At 40.2% G+C, this 20,072-nt stretch overlaps 2 protein-coding genes across 3 annotated transcripts in view; one reads left to right on the plus strand and one right to left on the minus strand.

The window, feature by feature from the left end:
* APTX (aprataxin) overlaps window positions 1–3,706 on the minus strand; it is a 36,881-nt gene extending 33,175 nt beyond the window's left edge. The window contains exon 1 of the mRNA XM_059657123.1: window positions 3,060–3,706. The gene's annotated coding sequence lies outside the window, so the exon portion shown is untranslated. The remainder of the gene's footprint in view (window positions 1–3,059) is intronic.
* A 153-nt stretch (window positions 3,707–3,859) lies between these two features.
* Window positions 3,860–14,415, plus strand: DNAJA1 (DnaJ heat shock protein family (Hsp40) member A1). Of its 2 annotated transcripts, XM_059657119.1 has the most exons (9): window positions 3,860–4,011; window positions 5,056–5,197; window positions 5,351–5,528; window positions 7,513–7,617; window positions 8,683–8,910; window positions 11,486–11,600; window positions 12,879–12,994; window positions 13,316–13,416; window positions 14,031–14,415. In XM_059657119.1, the coding sequence occupies exons 2-9, from the start codon at window positions 5,066–5,068 to the stop codon at window positions 14,247–14,249; spliced, it is 1,194 nt and encodes a 397-aa protein (XP_059513102.1). In that variant the 5' UTR covers window positions 3,860–4,011; window positions 5,056–5,065; the 3' UTR covers window positions 14,250–14,415. The 2 variants fall into 2 exon arrangements, with proteins under 2 accessions (XP_059513102.1, XP_059513103.1); XM_059657120.1 differs by lacking the exons at window positions 3,860–4,011; window positions 5,056–5,197; window positions 5,351–5,528; window positions 7,513–7,617 and adding an exon at window positions 7,624–7,767.
* Window positions 14,416–20,072: the final 5,657 nt, after the last annotated feature.

A 20,072-nucleotide genomic window follows, 5' to 3' on the forward strand; every position in this document is an offset into this window, starting at 1 on the left:
CCTGCGGACTGAAAGGTCCCAGGTTCGAGCCCGGTCAAGGGCATGTACCTGGGTTGCGGGCACATCCCCAGTAGGAGATGTGCAGGAGGCAGCTGATCGATGTTTCTCTCTCATCGATGTTTCTAACTCTCTATCTCTCTCCCTTCCTCTCTGTAAAAAATCAATAAAAAATCTATAAAAAAAAAAAAAAAAAAGAATCAAGGGGGGAAAAAAAGAATCAAGGGCACATACAAGAATCAACCAACGAATCATAACTAAGTGGAACAACAAATAGATGTTTCTCTTCCTCTCTCTCTCTCTCTCTCTCTCTCTCTCTCTCTCTCTCTCTTTCTCAAAACCAATAAATTTTAAAAAAAGAAAATTTAGCCCTGGCGGGGTAGCTCAGTTGTAAGAGCATTATCCTGATATGCCAAGGTTGTGAGTTTAATTCCCCGGTCAGGGCACATACAAGAAGCAACCAATAAATCAATTAAAAAATTTTTTTAAATGTATCTACATAAAAATTAAAACCTTCATATGGCATATATATATACACACACGTATTTTTTTTTAAATATATTTTATTGATTTTTTTACAGAGAGGAAGGGAGAGAGATAGAGAGTTAGAAACATCAATGAGAGAGAAACATCGATCAGCTGCCTCCTGCACATCTCCTACTGGGGATATGCCCGCAACCCAGGTACATGCCCTTGACCTGAATCGAACCTGGGACCTTTCAGTCCGCAGGCCGACGCTCCATCCACTGAGCCAAACCGGTTTCGGCAACACACGTATTTATATATGCACACACACTATCCCTAATATAAAGGTGCTATTATATCACATTAAAATAGTGGAGTTACACTACAGAAAAATGATCAAATAACAAGAAGGACCACTGACAGAAGAAGAGTTGATAAATACTATTTAAAAGATGCTTAACCACACTATTAAAGAAATTCAAATTGAAACAATAGATACCACTTTTTAATCTCCATGGTTAGCAAAGACTAAAAAAAGATAAAATCCCCCATATTGGCAAGGCCCACTCACACTGCTGGCAGCAATACAAACTGTTACAGAAAATTATTTATTACAATTTAAAATCTGCATTTACGTTGGCTCAACTATTTCAATTCTAGATGTCTGTCTTACAGAAATACTTGCATTAATGCTCAAAGATGGATTTGAGAACTTCTCAACAATAAATGATATTTGTTATTTAACACTGTTTATAAAACATCGGCAATTGCCAAAATGTTCATCAATAGGACAATGGTTAAATTATAGTGCCTGCATCCTACATTCTATGAAGTCGTTAAAAATAGGGTAGGTTTATTTATCCGAACATGATAAGATGACAATAAATTAAAAGGGCAAGGAACAAGCAGCATGTATATGATCCCATTTCTTAAAAAAAAAAAAAAATCACGTAATTATTGTTACTCTTTTTCTGTTTTATGTAAATAAGAATGCGCCTTAAAAAACGTTAAGCCAGAATATTCATCAGTACATATTTTCAGTATCATTGACATAAATTTCTATGAAGGAAAAAATGACAAACAGATCATATGATGTTTTTTAATGTTCGAATAAGTGCTACATTCAAATGGGTTAAATATTCCAAAGTCATGAAAGGTTATTTGGTAATACTGCATGCCTTCCTCCCATCTGCCTCTCTCCAATACCCAGCTCTCTCCCACAGGCAACCATATTACAAGTGTTGGGGTATCTTTCTGAAATATTTTATGCACATACAAGCAAATAAGTAGTTTTCCTTTTTTAAAAAATCAACTTATATACCCCTTATCTTTATTCTAAATAAAGAATTAAGCTTGCAGATTTTTTAAGTATTTTCAATATCATATTTCATGGCCTTATGTTGATGGTCTCAAGAAGGTCTCTTCATGTTTGTATCATACCTCCATCTTTCTAAAAGCTGTGGGAATTTCAATTGGGTCCCTCAGGCAAAAAGAAACACTAAACATGGTTATATTTAAGAAACAGGAGGCATGGTAATATGCATTGTGGAAACTCTTGAAGTGTTTTGTTAAACTGAAGTGTTTTGCTTAACCAGTGTTAGATTCACTAACGTTTTAAAGCCAAGTATGGACTTTAGAACGATAATGTCTACGTAACACATGAACAGTGTGTGTAGTTCTTTCCTCTTAACTGTTCATGCTTTCACAACTGCTGGTCTCTCAACCTGGGATATTTACTTAGATGGTGCAGATTTTCCCTACTGAGCACCTCAATATACTCTTTCTTGTTGGGGTATATTCCTCAACTTCTTCTTCTTTATATGGTGAACTCCTTAAGGACAGGGGCCATGACTTGCGTGATTTTTATATTACCAAACCCTAGTGCCCTTCCAGGAAGTATTAGACTTTCAGTAACTGATCAGAAGAAGAAGAAAAAGAAAACTTTATACCAGGGGTAGTATTTGAGAAGGTAACATGTAAGACTGGGAAAATTAGGTGTTTGTCAGCCAGAGTAAAGCACAGAGAGGTGAAAACGTGCATTTGGGAAACTGAAAATAGTTCAGTGCAACTGGTGCACACAATTTAAGAGATAAGGCTGAAGAGATACACATGGGGTGCCTCCAGGGTAAAGTTCAGAATCCTTAGTTTAGCAAGATATTCCCCAACTGGCTCTGAAGCCTCACCTCCTGCTATTTCAGATCCCTTAGGTCTGGCTATTTCCAATTGCTTGCAATTTCCTACAAACACCATATTCTTCCACACCTTCCCCTTGTCCTCTGTCCTTTACTGCAAAAGCTCTTCTCCCTTCAAAACTCAGCTCCACTACCACTTTCCCAGGGAAGCTTTCCCTGTTCCATCAGATTAATATACAGGGGCCTCTCTCCTGCTAACCTCTGTATCGGGGTTCACTTACAGTTCGTTGACTTGTACGGCCGCCTACTAAAATCTAAGCCATGTGAACCGGCTTTTTTTTTTTCAGTTTCAGTTTCCTTGGAGCCAGATAGTACTCCTGAGTTTGTGGTGTTAATGAATAAGAAAAAACGGCCCCCTTTTCCTAATATGCCCCCCTCCCAACATTTGAAAGCCCAGAGACTCACTTTGCAGACTGTAGGTCCAGGTTCACAGGCTGGTGGTACTTAAAACATCAGAGAAAACAATCTGTCAGTCACTCTTGGTGCTACTCTGTGTCTCCCGCTAGCCAACCAAGTGAACACCTGGCCAGACAAGAGTTCACGGCCCTCCGTTTGCCCAAAGACATTGCAAACGTTTCTGGTTTGGCGCTGGCCTGAGCCCAGCGTGTAGGAGGCTGCAGCGCGTGTGCAGGAGCCTGGACTTGCAAAGCGCTCTTCCAGCCTCGCAGTTTGCATGATCAGGTCAGGGGCTGCGTGTGACAAGGAACAAGATCCAAAGCCTGTGACATGGCCTTGGGGCCCAGGCCCATCCTGCTCAGCGCTGCTTGCTCAGCAGTTCCCAGAACCTCAGCGCTCAAGAACTAAGCCGGTAGGAGTCGCCGAAAGAGGCAAAGGAGGCGCCGGCGGGGAGGAAGCGCTGCAGGGCTTTGTTCTGCCAGACACCCGCTCTGCACACGGCACCCGCCCGCGGTCCCGGCCTCGCAGGCGGCGGCGGCCGCCCCCCCCCCGCTCCCGGTTTGGAAACTCCGAGTTGGCGCGGAGCTGCCACGCTCCTGGGCAATCCCTGTCCCCGCCTGACCATCCCGACCTCTTGGACCGACCCGGTGGAAGAAAGGGCTCCAGAAAGTTCCAGGAGCACTAGGAACCCAACCCCACAAGGCTGTTCGGCACAGCCCCCTCCAGCCCGAGCTCCCCCGCGCCGTTGCCCGGGTAACCGCGGGGCGGTGGCAGCGGCGGGAAGGGCGGGACTTCCTGCGGGTGACGCGTCCAGGCTCGGCTACAAAAGACGACGGCTGCGGCGCGCCGGGCGGAACTTTCCAGAACGCTCGGCGAGAGGTGGAGGAGCGGCGGCTGCCTGAGCTGCGCGCAGCAACGCGCTCTTTCCAGCTCCTCCACACCTGCCTCGGCCCGCTCACCGGTGAGTGTCAGTCCTGGCACCCCCCCTCGACCCAAGGCCGGCGCCATCGGCGGCGCCGGGAAGCTGGACGGAGCCGTGGGCGGGAGGCGGTTGGCTCCGCGTGGGCGGGAGGGGTATGGGTTCTAGGACCCACGATTCCCTTTTGGGGGGGAAGGCGAGCCATCCCCGGCTCGTAGGGAGTGGGCCCGAGACCCTCCACAAAGCTGCTCCTGCTCCCCATCCCGCCCGGGATCTCCGGGCCCTGCCGCCTGGGGCTCTCCTCCCGGTGCCCCTGCCCCCGCGCTCCCGGGGGGGTGGGGGACCCTGCGCGCAAGCGCAGAAGGAGCTGCGGGTGAGGGGCTGCGGGAGGAGCGGGCGGCGGCCGCGGTTTCGCTTCTCGGCCTCCCCTCCTCTTTGTTGCCGGCTGGCCTCTCCCACCCCTTCTCTCCCTGGTGAGCGGGGAGGGGGGCGGGGGGAGGAAGGAAACCTCCGCGATCGGCGCCCAGTGCAGGGGACACCTAACGACGTGTAAGCTGCGCGGCCGGTGGGAGCGAGGGGTTCGGCGGCCGGCGTGGAGGCGCTGTGGGCCCTGGAACTGAGACGCAGACTCGGGCTCGCCATACATCGTTCCATACACCACTCCCTGGCCGCTGGTGCCCAGGTGTCTTTTTTCTGGGGAGTGTGTGTCTTGTATTGACCAGAGGCCCCGGTAATGTAGGACCCAGCGGGCTGAACCTATTGGTGCTCCTTCGATTCCTTCTGTCACTGCTGGGGGCGGGGAGCAGGAAGAACCCAGACCGGGTGGAGGCTCTGGTGTGGGAGAACGCGAGCCAGCTGCCATAGGAGCTTCGGAATTGTTCCCTGGTAATTATTAGCTTATCTGTAATTTGTGAGAGTTTATTGCTGAATTGTCAAAGGAAGTGTTACCTCCTCTGCAGGTCAGAAAAGGCAGGGTTTTTATAATCAGATTTGGCAAAGAACAGATTTCTCGGCCATATCTATGATTTAACGAATTACAGCTACCAGTTGAAAGTCAGTGAAAATTGTTTTTGTTTTTAATTTCAGGCTGTCAAAAATGGTGAAAGAAACCACTTACTATGATGTTTTGGGGGTCAAACCCAATGCCACCCAGGAAGAACTGAAAAAGGCTTATAGGAAGCTGGCCTTGAAGTACCACCCTGATAAGAATCCAAATGAAGGAGAGAAGGCAAGTTGTATATTCATACTCAAGCGCAGCTTGAATCGTTTTTTTGGTCAGGTGTATGGTAGTTCCATAACAACCTGAAATTGAGTATGTCTAATATAGTAGCTATGCTTTGTAATACTTTTTTAAAGTGAGATTTATTCTTTTCTCAAACAGTTTAAACAGATTTCTCAAGCTTACGAAGTGCTCTCTGATGCAAAGAAAAGGGAATTATATGACAAAGGAGGAGAACAAGCAATTAAGGAAGGTGGAGCAGGTGGTGGTTTTGGTTCCCCCATGGACATCTTTGATATGTTTTTTGGAGGAGGAGGAAGGATGCAGAGAGAAAGGAGAGGTAAGAATAATCCAGTCTATATGCAGCAATTCACAGTAGCCCCTTGGTCAGAGCAAATTCTTGTCTATTTTAAATGTTGGTTTACATGTTGTTACAATTTTGCAAACTACACTGCCATTTCTATTTGTATCGTTTTTTAAAATAAGATTTGATGTAACTAAAACTATCTAGACCAAGTGCTAACAAGTGAGTGCTTCTAAAGCTCTTTGACACTGGGACACAAACTTCAATAAGATTGTCAAGCATTAATTAAAGGAACAAAGTATCAGAACATAATTTTCAAAGCCCTTTTTTAAGCTATTATTTGACACCCCCCAACCTAACGGGAGGCACTCAGTTGAAAGTGGGTTAAAGTTCAGAAACCTAAACTTCCCTCCAGGTTATACAGCAAGGCATCAGTAGTCAGGATTTGAGCATAGATTCATTACTTCCAGATAGCCTGCTATCTGTTAATTTTGCTTCAGCTTTATTATATCTATATATGTGCCCTTAACATTTATCAGAAATGCCGTTTCCTGGTTGTAGAAATATTCTTCATAGGAAAACAATGTTCAGGTCAGAGTCAATCTCATTTGTTCCCAGTATAGTTTACATAAATAGTGGCCAATGGGTAGAGTCCATTTTAGAAGGAATAGGGAAGCCATTAAATTCCACTGTGAGCTTTTTAAAATTCAGAAAGACTAGAAATGGTTTACTTAGTTTTTCCTGAAAGGAAAGGGAGATGTTTTTATACTTATATTTTTAATAATGAATTGGCTGGCAAACTCTTCTATGTGATTTAGATCAATGAAAGGTCTCTGTGTGGGACACCAAAAAATACTTGCCTGATCAAATTTAATAAGCTTTTTTCCCTTAAACTCTCAAAACTTTAAAGTAAGAAAGGCAGCTTTCAGTGTGCTGGAACCAACTGTATGGGGCTATATTTGTGATACAGAACCCAAAGATGAAGCTAGGAGCAGAAGGATATAGTTAATGGTGCTTCACACTTCATTGGAAACTAAAAATGTTCACAACAGGCATATTGTGCAGATAAGAGTTTGAGAACTTGTTTTCACTTGGGCATAAGGCAGTACTGTTTTGTGGTGGATGAAGTCTTTGTGAAAGAATTACTAGCTGGGAACATATTAACCATTGACAGGTGACTTCATTTCTGTAACCTCAGTGTCCTTATATGATCTCTAACCTTCCACTTCCTATTCTGAAATGAGTTACGGCACTCCTTTGTAGCCACTGTCCACAATAAATTTAGATCCATTAAAAACAAAGACAGAAATTCAGTTTTCATCTGCAGTAGCCATATGTGACTAGTGGCTACTGTGTGGGATAGCACAAATATAAAAATTCCTATCACTGCTGCAAGTTCTTTTGGACAGCACTATGATAAAGGATATGAGAAACCTAGTCGTTAAACTAGTGCTAGTCAAACAATAAATGTGCTATTCCTGCTTCATGTAGAAGTAGGAATTGATATTCTGTGGAGGTTGAATAAATGCACCAGCTTCCCCAGCCAATCTTGATTGGTTGGAACTTGGAACTTAGTGTGCTGAAGAATTTTTGGATGAAGTAATAGGCCATGTTGCTCAATATCATAGTAAGTGAAAGATTCAAAGAATATATTGGGACAGAAATGTAGTTTAAAATAATTATTATGAAATGTGCCTCTATAAATGGCCTTGGTTCTCAACTGATTTTACTGTTCATGTTTTTGATTGCCATAATTTGTAAGATAGTCACAACTACATTCTTAGGCAAATTACTTAATCTCACCCAATTTTTCTTAACTGAAATTAATTGCAGTTTGTGGGTAATGTGGCCAAACTGTATATAATATGTACTTAACAAATTCTATGTATGTAATACAAGTTACTTAACAAATGTACCTTGTGAGCCTTATCTTTTATTATTATTTGTCATTTTGATGGTGCATTGAACACAAATAAGGTACGTACATCTTAGATTTTTAATGAGCATTATTTTGTTCTAGGTAAAAACGTTGTGCATCAGCTCTCTGTAACCTTAGAAGACTTATATAATGGTGCAACGAGAAAACTAGCTCTACAAAAGAATGTGATTTGTGACAAATGTGAAGGTATGGTCTTCTAACATCTTAAATAAACTGAAAATTGAACTGAAGCCTTTCTGAAGATATAAAACTGACGAATAATACACTACCTAAATATTGGAGAGTGCAAATATAAAGAACTATCTATATCTACCATCTAGAGAATATTAACAAAATGTGAGCACTTCTTTATGTGTATACTAGAGACCTGGTACACGAAATTCGGGCACAGGTAGGTTCCCTAGGCCTGGCCGGCAATCAGGGCCAATCTGTGGGGTGACTGGCAGGCCGATTGGGCCCCTGCTTGCACCCACCTTGGCCTGGCACCACCCACTCACCTGCTGCACCATCCCACTGCGGTCCTACACTCATCAGGGCCCATTGGGGCCTGGCAGCGCTTCCACTGCTACCTGCTGCCAGTGCTGCATCGCCAAAGCTCAGTCATGTTCCGTGCCGCCCCCTGGTGGTCAGCGCACCTCTAGTTCTTGGTTGGTCCCGCTCTTGGGGACAGTTTGCATATTAGCCTTTTATTATATAGGATTTTAATGCAGTTGGAATCTAAGGTAGTGTCATTTTTTGTCCAACAGAGTTCAAATGAGCACATCATATTGTCTCAAACAATCATTCCAATGGCTTCATAATCTGTAATAGGATTTAAACAGTGATTTCTTTGCACACTAAACTGTTCCATATAGAGACAAGTTATTGGCTCTGACCCTTTAAGCCTTTTATAAGTACAAGTTATTTTTTTGGAAATATGGTATCTTCTAAAGAGAATAAATTCCTTACTGTTCTCGTCTCACAGGTTAAGTATGTCCAGTGAATTGTGATTTGGGAGCACGTTTAAAATTCACAATTCTACAATGGTTTTTTGGGAAAACAACAGTCAATGTTTATAGATGACTGAAGCTGGTTGCAGCTGTATTTTATCAAATAAAAAGGCTAAATTTTAGTTCTTGATGGACAAGCATTTCATCACACTTGGAAATGTTAATACAGTGTTGTGTCTATTAAAACTATCTTATTAAAACATTCATCATTGTGTCTGATACTAAGTTCAAACATAATTCAATTTCTTTTTAAACTATTTAGGCCGAGGTGGTAAGAAAGGAGCAGTAGAGTGCTGTCCCAATTGCCGAGGTACTGGAATGCAAATAAGAATTCATCAGATAGGCCCTGGAATGGTTCAGCAAATTCAGTCTGTGTGCATGGAGTGCCAGGGCCATGGGGAAAGGATCAGTCCTAAAGATAGATGTAAAAGCTGCAATGGAAGGAAGATAGTTCGAGAGAAGAAGATTCTAGAAGTTCATATTGATAAAGGTGAGTTCTCTGAATTCTTGAGTGCAATGGCAAGATTATTTAGATTTTATAGTTGTTAAAAATGATTCTCAATAGGGTTCTATGCATGGTCTTATCACGCAGAGATATCTGGGCTAAATAGTAAAAACTTTTTCCATCCAGACATTTTTGCACATTTGTAAGGAATATATTAGGAATCTCCTCATTTATTATAACACTGACATCAGTGAATGATTAAATAGTGTTCCAAGCTTAATTCATTTGCATTAAATTTCTAGTTCTACCTCTTTTTAAATTGTAATTAATTTTTGCACATGTTAAGTTCCTTAGGAACTGTTAGGGTAAGGAATATGAACTTTCAAACTTGGGGGGAGGAGATTTAGGTGAATTTAAGTTATTTCCTTGAAATTTTTCTAAACTAATGAAATGTGTTACATTTTTATTGATTTGTAAGAGCTTAGATTAAAAATATTGCTTTTTTAGCCCTGGCCAGTGTGGCCCAGTTGTTAGGGCATGGTCTGTACACTGAAGGGCTGCCAGTTCAATTCTCAGTCAGGGCACATGCCTGGGTTGCAGGCTGGATCCCTGATGGGGAGCTTGCAGGAGGTGGCCAATTGATGTTCTGCTCTCACATCAATGTTTGTCTTTCTCCCTCTCTCTAGAAAATCTTCAAAAAGACAAAAAAAATAGTGCTTTTTAAAATGTTTTGGTCAACCTATGCACTAAAAGGTCACATGCCCGGGTTGTGGGCTTAACCTCCAGTGGGGAGTATGCAGGAGGCAGCCAATTGATGGTTCTCTCTCATTATTGATGTTTCTCTCTGCTTCCCTCCCTCTCTGAAATCAATAAAAATGTTTTTTAATGTTTTTTTTATAGACTGTAAACCTACCTGTAGGTTTCTGGCTCTGGGGCTCTAGTTTATAACTATATAACTTTTTTCAGAAATGTATATAACTCCAGAGTAAATTAAAGTTTCTAATTTTGCTATCCTGAAATAGTAAATGTTGTAATCTTCAGACTTTGCAACTAGTATTATACTGTACATACTGATTTGGAACTATTAATATTATGAACATCTCATATTAGTATATATATACATTATGTAAGTCCTGCAATAGTACTTAACCCATGTAAATCATGATACTTCCCTCCCTCCATTTATCCCCCACTTAATTGGCCCATGTGGGATTGGTGGTGGTTTTTTCTTCCAGTAAGATGCCTCACCTCGCTACCAATAGTATGTACTTAGGAGGGCATTAATTGCGATTAAAGCCATTTATTTTGCTCTTACCCATGCTCTTCACAGTACTGAAACAGCCAGCAAAATACAGCTGAGTTTGTTACACTAGTGTAACTAGTCATACTGCCTAGTGATGATTAAAGCCACAGTATGTTTAGTTTTGTTGGTGTATAACACTGGTATTGTGGTTTAAGCTTTTATTTTTCTAGAGGTACTGAAGTATTTGTGGGTTAATTCATGTCTGGATTTTGCTTTAGATATTGGGTTGGACAAGGATGAAGGTATATATGAAATATTAGTAATGAGTTAACTGCTGGATCTAGATTGATATATAGAAATCCATTGTACTGGCTGTGTTTATATAGGTTTAATTTTTCCCATAAATTGTTCTCTTTGGGTGATGTCACTGATTGGTTCAGGAAATTATCAGGAGATACTGCTGTAGTATAATCTGCAAACACATTACATGAGTTAAGTTTAAAGAGATGTTGTCTAAGGCCTCACTGAACTAAAAATATATGGGTTAGAGGTACGAGGGAAGGACTCTCTCAATAAAATAAGTTGGCCTTTAATAAACACTGCCTTTTTTTAACATTTTTAAATTTCTATTTTATTTATTGATTTGAGAGAGACATTAATTTGTTGTTCCACTTTCTTATCATTTATTGGTTGCTTTTTGTATATGCCCTGACTGGGGATTGAACCTTAAACCTTGGCACATTGGGACAACGCTCTAACCAACTGAACTATCCAGCTAGGGCTAACACTGTATAATTATTCACAGTGTGTGCATACATTTTTGAGGGACATCCTATACTTCCTCTGTGTAAATACTGCTAATACAATAGAGAAAAGAAAGTCTTGATTTATGTTACTGTTAGGCTTACTAGAAATAATTTGATACAGGTTCTTTTAAGTAAGTAATGAAATTGGAATAGTTAACATTTATGGTTAAAGTGTTTGCCCGTCACGGATTTGTTGCCAGCATGGGCCTTTTTATTCAATCCTCACAACAGTCCTCATGAGATAGGTCTCTGTGGGACAGTTGATGGTTAGGAGTTAAGCAGCTTGCTTCCCTGGGATAATCCAGCTGGTAGTGAGTAGCAGCTGAGACTTGAGGCCTGATCTGTTTGCCTCTAGAGTTTGTGTTCTTCTCTGTGATATCTTTCTTCAGTAAGAAATTGGACTGGTCTAATCATGTGGGCATTCTTCGTCATTTTTGTAGACCTTAGCATCCACAAAAACTTGAACTTGCTTTTTTTATGCACAAACATGCATCTGTGTTTCTTAATATATTGAGAATCTGACATTAGCTGGATGTTAAATAAAAGTATAAAATGAGCCTTCCGGTTTTAGGCATGAAAGATGGCCAGAAGATAACGTTCCATGGTGAAGGAGACCAGGAGCCAGGCCTGGAGCCAGGAGATATTATCATTGTTTTAGATCAGAAGGACCATGCTGTTTTCACTCGGTAAAAATTTTATAATCAGCTACTCAAACTGACGTCGTGCATACTTGGAGTGTTTTTTTAAAGGAGCTTTTCATTACTTAGAACATACTTCCTAGAAATACTCTGGAAAAACATAGTGGGAGAGTTAGACTATGTATATCTTTTCTAAAATGTCGTTAATCATTCATGTTTTCATCTGGAAAGAGGCTGAGAACAAAAAGGATCAGATTTTAGTTTTTTGTCCAAATTTAGGTAAATTGATTACCTAATCTGGAATTTGAAGAATATACTTCAGTTAGATGATGTTTGGCATGAATATAATAAACAGGTGGATTGTGGGAAACCTCCCTAGACAAAATTTTGTCCTAAAGTTCTCACCACTTTAAATCCTTGAGTTCACGATATGTTCAGTTGCTTTTAATTGTAAATAAGTGTCTCTAGAACCATCTTTATTAAAATCTGTAAATTCAGGCCTATTGCTGTGAAATATTTAATAGTATTTACAATGAACTTAATAGGAAAGCAAAGAAAAATGGATAGTAAACAGCGAATATGTCAATTATATACCCATGGCTGACTTTAAAACACTGGATTGGGGTTCTAATAAATCTTGTCAGGATTTACATCTGAAGGAACTGGTTTTAAGTGAATTGTAATAGAACAGTCCCCAAGTGTTCCTACAATGGGAAATACTATTAAACTCAGGATTTTAATGCCATTATTTGAGGTGAATCCTCAGGAGGTTTTCGGAAGAGTATCCTGTTACTACTATGGATTGGAAAAGGAAAAAAGTCTAAACACCAAGAGGAGGAAATGGGCTGTTATTAAATATAAAAGATTGTGTTCATAATGTTCCAAGCACTATGTTACTTGATTTATGTACGTCAGTAAATTTTATAAAGCCCATAATCCAGGGCTAGCTGAGGTCTGTTCATATTATACTATAATCTCCCTAATGTATGTTTGCTTTTTTTTAAAGCCTCACTGTTACTAGAATTTTTTCTTTATGTGAGCAACTAAATTTAAAATTAGGTGATGGGACAATTCAGGGATGGTAAATGTAGAGACTACCTAGAGTGTGGGTAAGGATTCCGAAGTGTTTGTTGTCCAGGAAATGGGCCTGGCAGGTTCCATATATTTGCTGCTCCTGGTTCTCAGCTCTGTTTTTATAATGGGGAAGAAAGGACACCTTTGTAAAAGATACCTTGCTCTTATTAAGAAAACAATTGCCTGCTGTGGTACTTATAACAATTGGTGATTTGAAAGATCTAAGTATGTGCTAAATTTATATTAATACAGACGAGGAGAAGACCTTTTCATGTGTATGGACATACAGCTGGTTGAAGCTTTGTGTGGCTTCCAAAAGCCAATAGCTACTCTTGACAACCGAACCATAGTCATCACCTCTCATCCAGGTAAGGTACTGATAGATGAGCTTCTCTTTCTATTCTAGTAATTTATTTTCATTGTCTGCAGATAGCTGTTTAGGCACTGAGGAAATGGGTATTTTACTTGCTCAGTTACATATCCCTTTCATGAGCTGAACTGAAATTGAAATTGTATGACCTTGGCTCTTTTTTTGGAAGCCCCTGGAAAACCCATAAATGAAAAATAAAGGATTGTTTCACATAACTTTACCTCCTGTCAATGAGCTAGGACATTTTTCTCTGTTCCTTATTCTCTCTACATGAAAATGTGGCTGTATTTAAGGAAGAACCTGCCTTCAATGTTTTTAGGTCAGATTGTCAAGCATGGAGATATCAAGTGTGTATTAAATGAAGGCATGCCAATTTATCGTAGACCATATGAAAAGGGTCGCCTAATCATCGAATTTAAGGTAAGCTATAAAGTACTTTAGGAGTATTTGAGTGGTTACTTACTAAAATCTGATAACAGTTACATCTTCTGAATGTCAAAGAAACATCAAATTTCTATTCTCCCTTATCCAGAAGGAAATAGATTTATCTAATACTTCTGTCAGGTTGGGATTGGGTTTGTTTACATCATTATTTGGCTACTTAAAACTTGGTGGAGGAAGAGGTTACAAGACTGTAACTGGGATCTTAAAGTTCAGCAGAAGGACTTAAAATAACTTGTGGATTTTTAGCAAAATACAGTGGTTGGTTTGTTAATAGGGTGGTTCATAAAATGTGTTTTAGGAAGGATTCTCATGTATAATGTATTTTCGGAATAGAACAATGGTTGTTACAGAGCTATTTTACTAGGATCATTATTTTTTTAAAAGACCTTACTTGTGCCATATGCTTTAAACTGGTTCAGAGCACTGGATGCTGTGCCTTTTAGAGCATGTATTCTACTTGGGATGGGCAAATTCACTGAAAAATAGTGTTGTGGTTACATGTGTTTTTCTGGGGGAAATGGGTTGACAGTAATTCAAGGAACTGATGATGAAATAAATCAGACTTACAGTAGAAGTTCTTTTTTGTATAGGTAAACTTTCCTGAGAATGGCTTTCTCTCTCCTGATAAACTCTCTTTGCTGGAAAAACTCCTACCTGAAAGGAAGGAAGTAGAAGAGACTGATGAAATGGACCAGGTAGAACTGGTGGACTTTGATCCAAATCAAGAAAGACGGCGCCATTACAATGGAGAAGCATACGAGGATGATGAACATCATCCTAGGGGTGGTGTTCAGTGTCAGACCTCTTAATGGGGCCAGTGAATAACACTCACTGCTGGCATTTTATATACAGTAGTGAATGAGTGAAGGACTGTAACCACAATATGCTCACTACTTGCTATTGTTTTTGTTTTAATATTCAAGTATAGTAGTGTTTTAAAAGTTAAATGAAGAATAAACTCAAATATAAAAGCTCTGACTTTGCCCTGTATGTATGATGACTTGTGTGCAAGATAATACCTGTAAAAAAATTCCCCTAGCATTTGCTAGGCCATACTTTGTAATTAATTTCAGTTATGTACATGGAATAGCTTAGACTGAAATGCTAGATATATGTATTGACTTTGGTGTGTGACCCTTAATTGTTAAGCTATGAAGTTAAAATTCTGTATTTAACTGGCAGTCAGACAAAGAAGTGTTAGTTTGAATAGTTGTATTAGGTGGGATTCATTGTGATGCCTCTGCATTTATTCTGTTGCCTCAACTGTTACTTGAAGGTGGCATGCCATATAATTTAACCTGTGGTATCAGTGATAGAAATGATACCTTTCCAAAGAAGGGGTTTATCATAATCTGCTTCTTGAGGGCTTGCACTTGTAGAATTGCATTCCCTTCTGTTGTGCCATCTTTTTTTATTATTATTATATATCAGTCCTTGGTTACATTTTTTCCCCCTTCTCTTTGGACCATAAGCCTTAGAGTAGTGAGTTCTGGAATAGGCTTACTTAGAAGTTGAGTGATGAAACCTTTACATGGAGAAGTAATTTGCATGTATGAGATAGGAAGGTGTGTTTTAGGTATGTTACCGGCTTACTTTAAACCATTTAACTTATGCTCCAAAGTAACTGTAATTTAATGTTGGTAGTATAGCAAATTATGAATAGATTTAATTGTATGTTTAAAGTCATGTTCACAAGCTTAAATCTGGATATCAGAATTTAAGCAATTCTTGAAATGTATGAATGTCTCCTTAATACACTGATTACAAAGTATTTCCAGTGTGTCACTATAGGCTTTTTTATTTTTCCCCAGAAGAAAGCATTAGCTGGTCACTAAGATAGGTAACTTTTCACTTAACTAGTTAAAATGTTAACACCCAAAAATATCAACTTTAGTTAAATATTTTCTATTTAAATGGGTGGAGAGTGAAAAGTATCAGTCATGAGGGAAAATGCAAATCAACCCACACTGAGCTGCTACTTCACATCAACTGATCCAAAATCTAACTCAAAATGAAAGCAAATGAGAATGGAGAAGTTGGAACCCTGCACATTGCTCATGGGAATATTAAATGTTATACCTGCTATAGAAAAGTTGGGCAGCTTCTCAAAAACCCAAACATGGAATTGCCATATGACCCAGTAATTACACTCCTTGATTCAGATACTTTGCATGCCCTTTGCTGCAGCATTATTCACAATAGCCAAAGGGAAAACCATTTAGTCAACAGATAGTAAACAAAATGCTATGTATATAGGGGTTAGCAAAAAGTGGGTTTACAGTTGTATACAAAAGTTTTAATTTTTTTATTAATTTTTTAAAGAGAGAATCATCGAAGAGGGAGAGACATTGATCTTGACTGCCTCCTGCATTCCCCCTACTGAGAATCAAGCCCACAACCCAGGCACGTGCCCTGACCAGGAATTGAACCAGTGACTTGGTTCATGGGTCAATGCTCAACCACTGAGCCACACCAGTCAGGCAAAAGTACATTGTATTTTTCATATGAAGAACTGTAAACCTTTTGTTCACCCCAGAATGACACACAAAGGGACAGATATGTGCTTCCAGCTATGAGATATCTAGGCAAATTCACAGATTATCAAGGGCGGGGGGCAAGAAGAACAGGGAGTTGGTGCTTAATTGTCTCTAGGGTGATGAAAAAGTTTCAGAAATGATGGTTGTATAATTCTACTGAATTCTACACTTAAAAGTGGTTAAAAGTTATTTTACATATCTTACCACAATAAAACCTTTAAAAGAAAATAGAAATCACTAAAAGAAAATAGTTATATCTGGAAAGGCAGAAACTGACAAGTCTAGTAAAAAGAAAAAATACCTCTTAGAACACTGACCCAGGTAATCACAGAAATAAAGCCCATCCCCACAAGTGCAGTTCCTGGCCCTAGCACTACTGCTTTTTCAGAGAGTAAGAATTCTGTCCCATGCTGTGTAACGTCGTGACCAACCTTCCTGTGTGTGAAATTAGCATCATCTTTTCTGCATATGGCACTGTTTTTCAACCTTGGCTACAAGTGGAATTACCTGGGAAGCTTAAAAATTGATTTTAGTTACACCTGATTTTTTTTTTTTAATATATTTTTATTGATTTTTTACAGAGAGGAAGGGAGAGAGGTAGAGAGTCAGAAACATCAATGAGAGAAACATAGATCAGCTGCCTCCTGCACATCCCCCACAGGGGATGTGCCTGCAACCCAGGTACATGCCCTTGACCGGAATCGAACCTGGGACCCTTCAGTCCGCAGGCCGACGCTCTATCCACTGAGCCAAACCGGTTTCGGCGGTTACACCTGATTTTGGTGTAACTGAACTGGATGTAGCCTAAGCACCTGGATGGTCAAGTACTGCCAAGTTTCAACACTACCAACATGGGGACATACTTGTATTAACCTAACCACCTAGGACAGAAGTGCTACTTAGAATTAACGTGGAAGTTCAAATAGGGGCATCCCATGCCATTGCAAGTGAGAGTTTGATGCTCAGGACAAGGGAGCATCCAAGCTTAGAAATAACACTTGATGACGGTTTTTCTTTTGAAATAACGTGGGAAAATAAAGCATAGGCTCTGAAAGCAGGGAATGAAAATGCTAGTAAGCTACAGCAATACAGATACATTCAAGAGTTTCTGAAGTCCTGTACCTTTATCACTTAATTTGGTTTCCGAAACCTTGTGAGACTGACAGAACAAGAATCAAAACACACAGTCAGCCCTGTGTATTCTCAGATTCTGCATCCATGGATTCAATAAATTGGATTGAAAATATTCGGGGAGGAAATCCCAGAAAGTTCCAAAAGGCAAAACTTGAATTTGTACAAGAATAAGGCGATGTGCAGATATGCCTGCTGTAGCCTATATACAAATGTCATTTTATACAGGGTCTTGAGCATCTTCTGGATTTGGGTATCTATCTGCCAGAGGTCTGGGAACCACTCCCTTGGGGGACAGTTATACTTTGTAGGTGAGGAAACTGCTGTCCAGTCTACTAGTTCCCAAATTTGTGTGTGCTTGCTGAGTGCCACTTTCACAGTTTCTGATTTTGTAGGTCTTAGGGTAGGACCTGAGATTTTGCTTTTTCAAACAAGTTGCCAGGTAAGAGAGCCATTGTTCTGGCCCAAATAAAAGACTGGAATCCAGATTCTTGTAATTTAGTTCTTTCTACTTATCTCACTGCCTGTGGCCAATTTAGATAAGTTTTAACAGAATGTGGAAAAACAAGCCATGGATTCTTTCTTCACTTCTGCCCAAACCTAGACAGAGAAGAAACTGACAGCAGTTTGAATGAGAATAAAGAAATTGCATTTTGGAACCACCTGGTTTTCAGTGTCAGCTCCATGAGCAACGTGTGGAACCTTTCTTCCTGTGCATCATGGGAATAATAGGCTGTACTTCATAAAATGGTCCTGAGAATTAAATAAGGCTGCTTACATAGGAAGTACTGTTTATTAGTGCCAGCAATACAAGTTGAAAATTTTAACTGGCTGAAGAAGATAAATTATTCCTAAGACTATTTATTAGAAAGAAAGAAAACATTGGATATTTTTCAGAGTCTAATTAAACAACTGAGTGAGAAATAGGGCAAATACACTTTCTCTCACAGGCTTAACTTTAATGCCAGGTATTTTAAGTTTTAAGACCTAAAGAGGAGTATCAGTTAAGTCATCAAGCTGCAGCAGAACGCCTCCCTAGGACCCTGACATCATACACTTAGTTCCACGAGGGAGTAGCCACTGATTACCGGTATCCCACTACCATTCGTTGAGCTTTTACAACTGGCATTGTGGTCAGAGAGGCCAATAACATGATCTCTGACTACCAATTTATGTAACATGCAAAGCAGCCCAGTGGCGCCATCAGAGGCCTCCAGCTGCTGATGGCTGGTTCCAAGGAGGGTGCAGGGTGCACCAGCAGCTAAGGGCCTCCACTGGCGCTGCTCAGCCTGGTCCACCAGACCAGGGACCACCGCAGGGGTGCGCTGAGGCACCTTGGGCATGTGGGGCATGCCCTCTTCAGCCATCTCCCCCTCTCTCTGCAAGACAGACAGCAAGGCAGAACAGCAGTTGTTGCATGGACTTCCCTTCTCCCTTCTGGGCCTCTGTCCCTGGAGCTCCCCCTGCCTTCTGTATTTAAATGGCCACATGATTCTTAAGAAGAAAATTTAAGCGCAGAGTAAGAAGCACCTGTTTTCACTTTTGAATAAAAGTTAACACTGTTTTTAGGTTAAGTTGTAGACAGGTGCCTAAAGGTTCCTGGGAAAAGCAGATCCCTTTTCTTTTTCAGCTTTGTATTTACTTATTACACCAATGTATTACTTAACTAAAAAGTAAAAAAAAAAACAAAACCCATACTTAATAGCTCCCAATCCAGGTCTCTCCTCTTTGCCTGGTCTCGCCATAAACTACTACTGAGACTGCCAAATCCCTTTACCTGCAGGGATTTATGCTCAACTCTAGGAAGCCTTTCCCAACTCAGTAGGGCTGGATTAGGTGCCGTTCCATTACCAAAACAACTGAAGATTTTCTCTTACTCCACTATTTTAGTTACTCCTTTCAACTTGCTTTTCTTCCCTATCCTATGCCAGAAACTGGTCTTTTTTTTTTTAAACCATCCTCAGCACTAGGTGCTGGAACAGAAGAGGTGTTTGATAAAAAGTTCCTAGAAGGAATAAGCAACATGTACTGACTGGATCCTTGCCCTTCATGAGCCTGGGCACAAAGCATGCATCTCACAACTGCCAGTTCATGAGGCCATGGGCTAAATAAAAAAATCCAATTTCATTAAAGTTTTTCTAAAAACTTTACAGAAGCTGTTTCTTTTCCACTTTAAACTTTTTTTACTAGTACTTAAGCAAAGGCTTCTTTTCACTGGGATGGCAGGCTACATTCACACAAATTCATGGATTTATGGCTGTGTTCAAATCTCAAAATGGCAGCATATGACAGGCATTCTGTTAATTAAAAAGCCACAGGTTTTGTGGCTACAGGAAAAATCTTTAGTTTGGGGAATGTGACTGCAAAGGGGGATTTCTTATTGCTATTAAGAATTAATTTAGCCAATATGGAACAAACTATTTGTTTTTGTTTTAATATTCAAAACAAAAACAAAATTGAAGCTGAGGGCTCAATTCATGTGACAACTGTATTTCAAATTACAATCAAAGATAAATTATAAGACTGCAACACTTTTAAAAATCTCTCTCCAGCCCTAGCTGGTTTGGCTCAATGGATAGAGTGTCGGCCTACGGGATGAAGGGTCCCGGATTTGATTCCAGTCAAGGGCACATGCCTGGGTTGCGGGCTCAATTTTCAGTGGGAGGCGTGCAGGAGGCAGCCGATCAATGATTCTCTCCCATCATTGATGTTTCTATTTCTCCCTCCCTCTTCCCTCCTCTCTGAATTCTAAAATATATTTTTAAAAAATAAAATTACACAGAGGCATAAAAGGACTATACAAACTAATCTCACTTTCTTGAAATAGTACCTAACACAATACCTTCATACATTAACACAGATGCTCCATCTTCCAACATTTTTGGCTTAAACATAAAAAAGACACCCACATGCAAAATACTTTCAAGGATTTTGTTGGCTTTTAACTTTTTTTCCCCACTAACT

The sequence above is a fragment of the Myotis daubentonii genome, chromosome 11 (genome assembly GCF_963259705.1).
Source record: "Myotis daubentonii chromosome 11, mMyoDau2.1, whole genome shotgun sequence".
Lineage (NCBI taxonomy): Eukaryota > Metazoa > Chordata > Mammalia > Chiroptera > Vespertilionidae > Myotis > Myotis daubentonii.

What these genes read in the sequence shown, in the direction of transcription:
- DNAJA1 (XM_059657119.1), top strand. Translation starts at nt 5,066, where the DNA reads ATGGTGAAAGAAACCACTTACTATGATGTTTTGGGGGTCAAACCCAAT. An exon ending in GATGCAGAGAGAAAGGAGAG is followed by an intron (nt 5,529 to 7,512) that starts GTAAGAATAATC and finishes ATTTTGTTCTAG; the next exon opens with GTAAAAACGTTGTGCATCAG. An exon ending in AGTCATCACCTCTCATCCAG is followed by an intron (nt 12,995 to 13,315) that starts GTAAGGTACTGA and finishes CAATGTTTTTAG; the next exon opens with GTCAGATTGTCAAGCATGGA.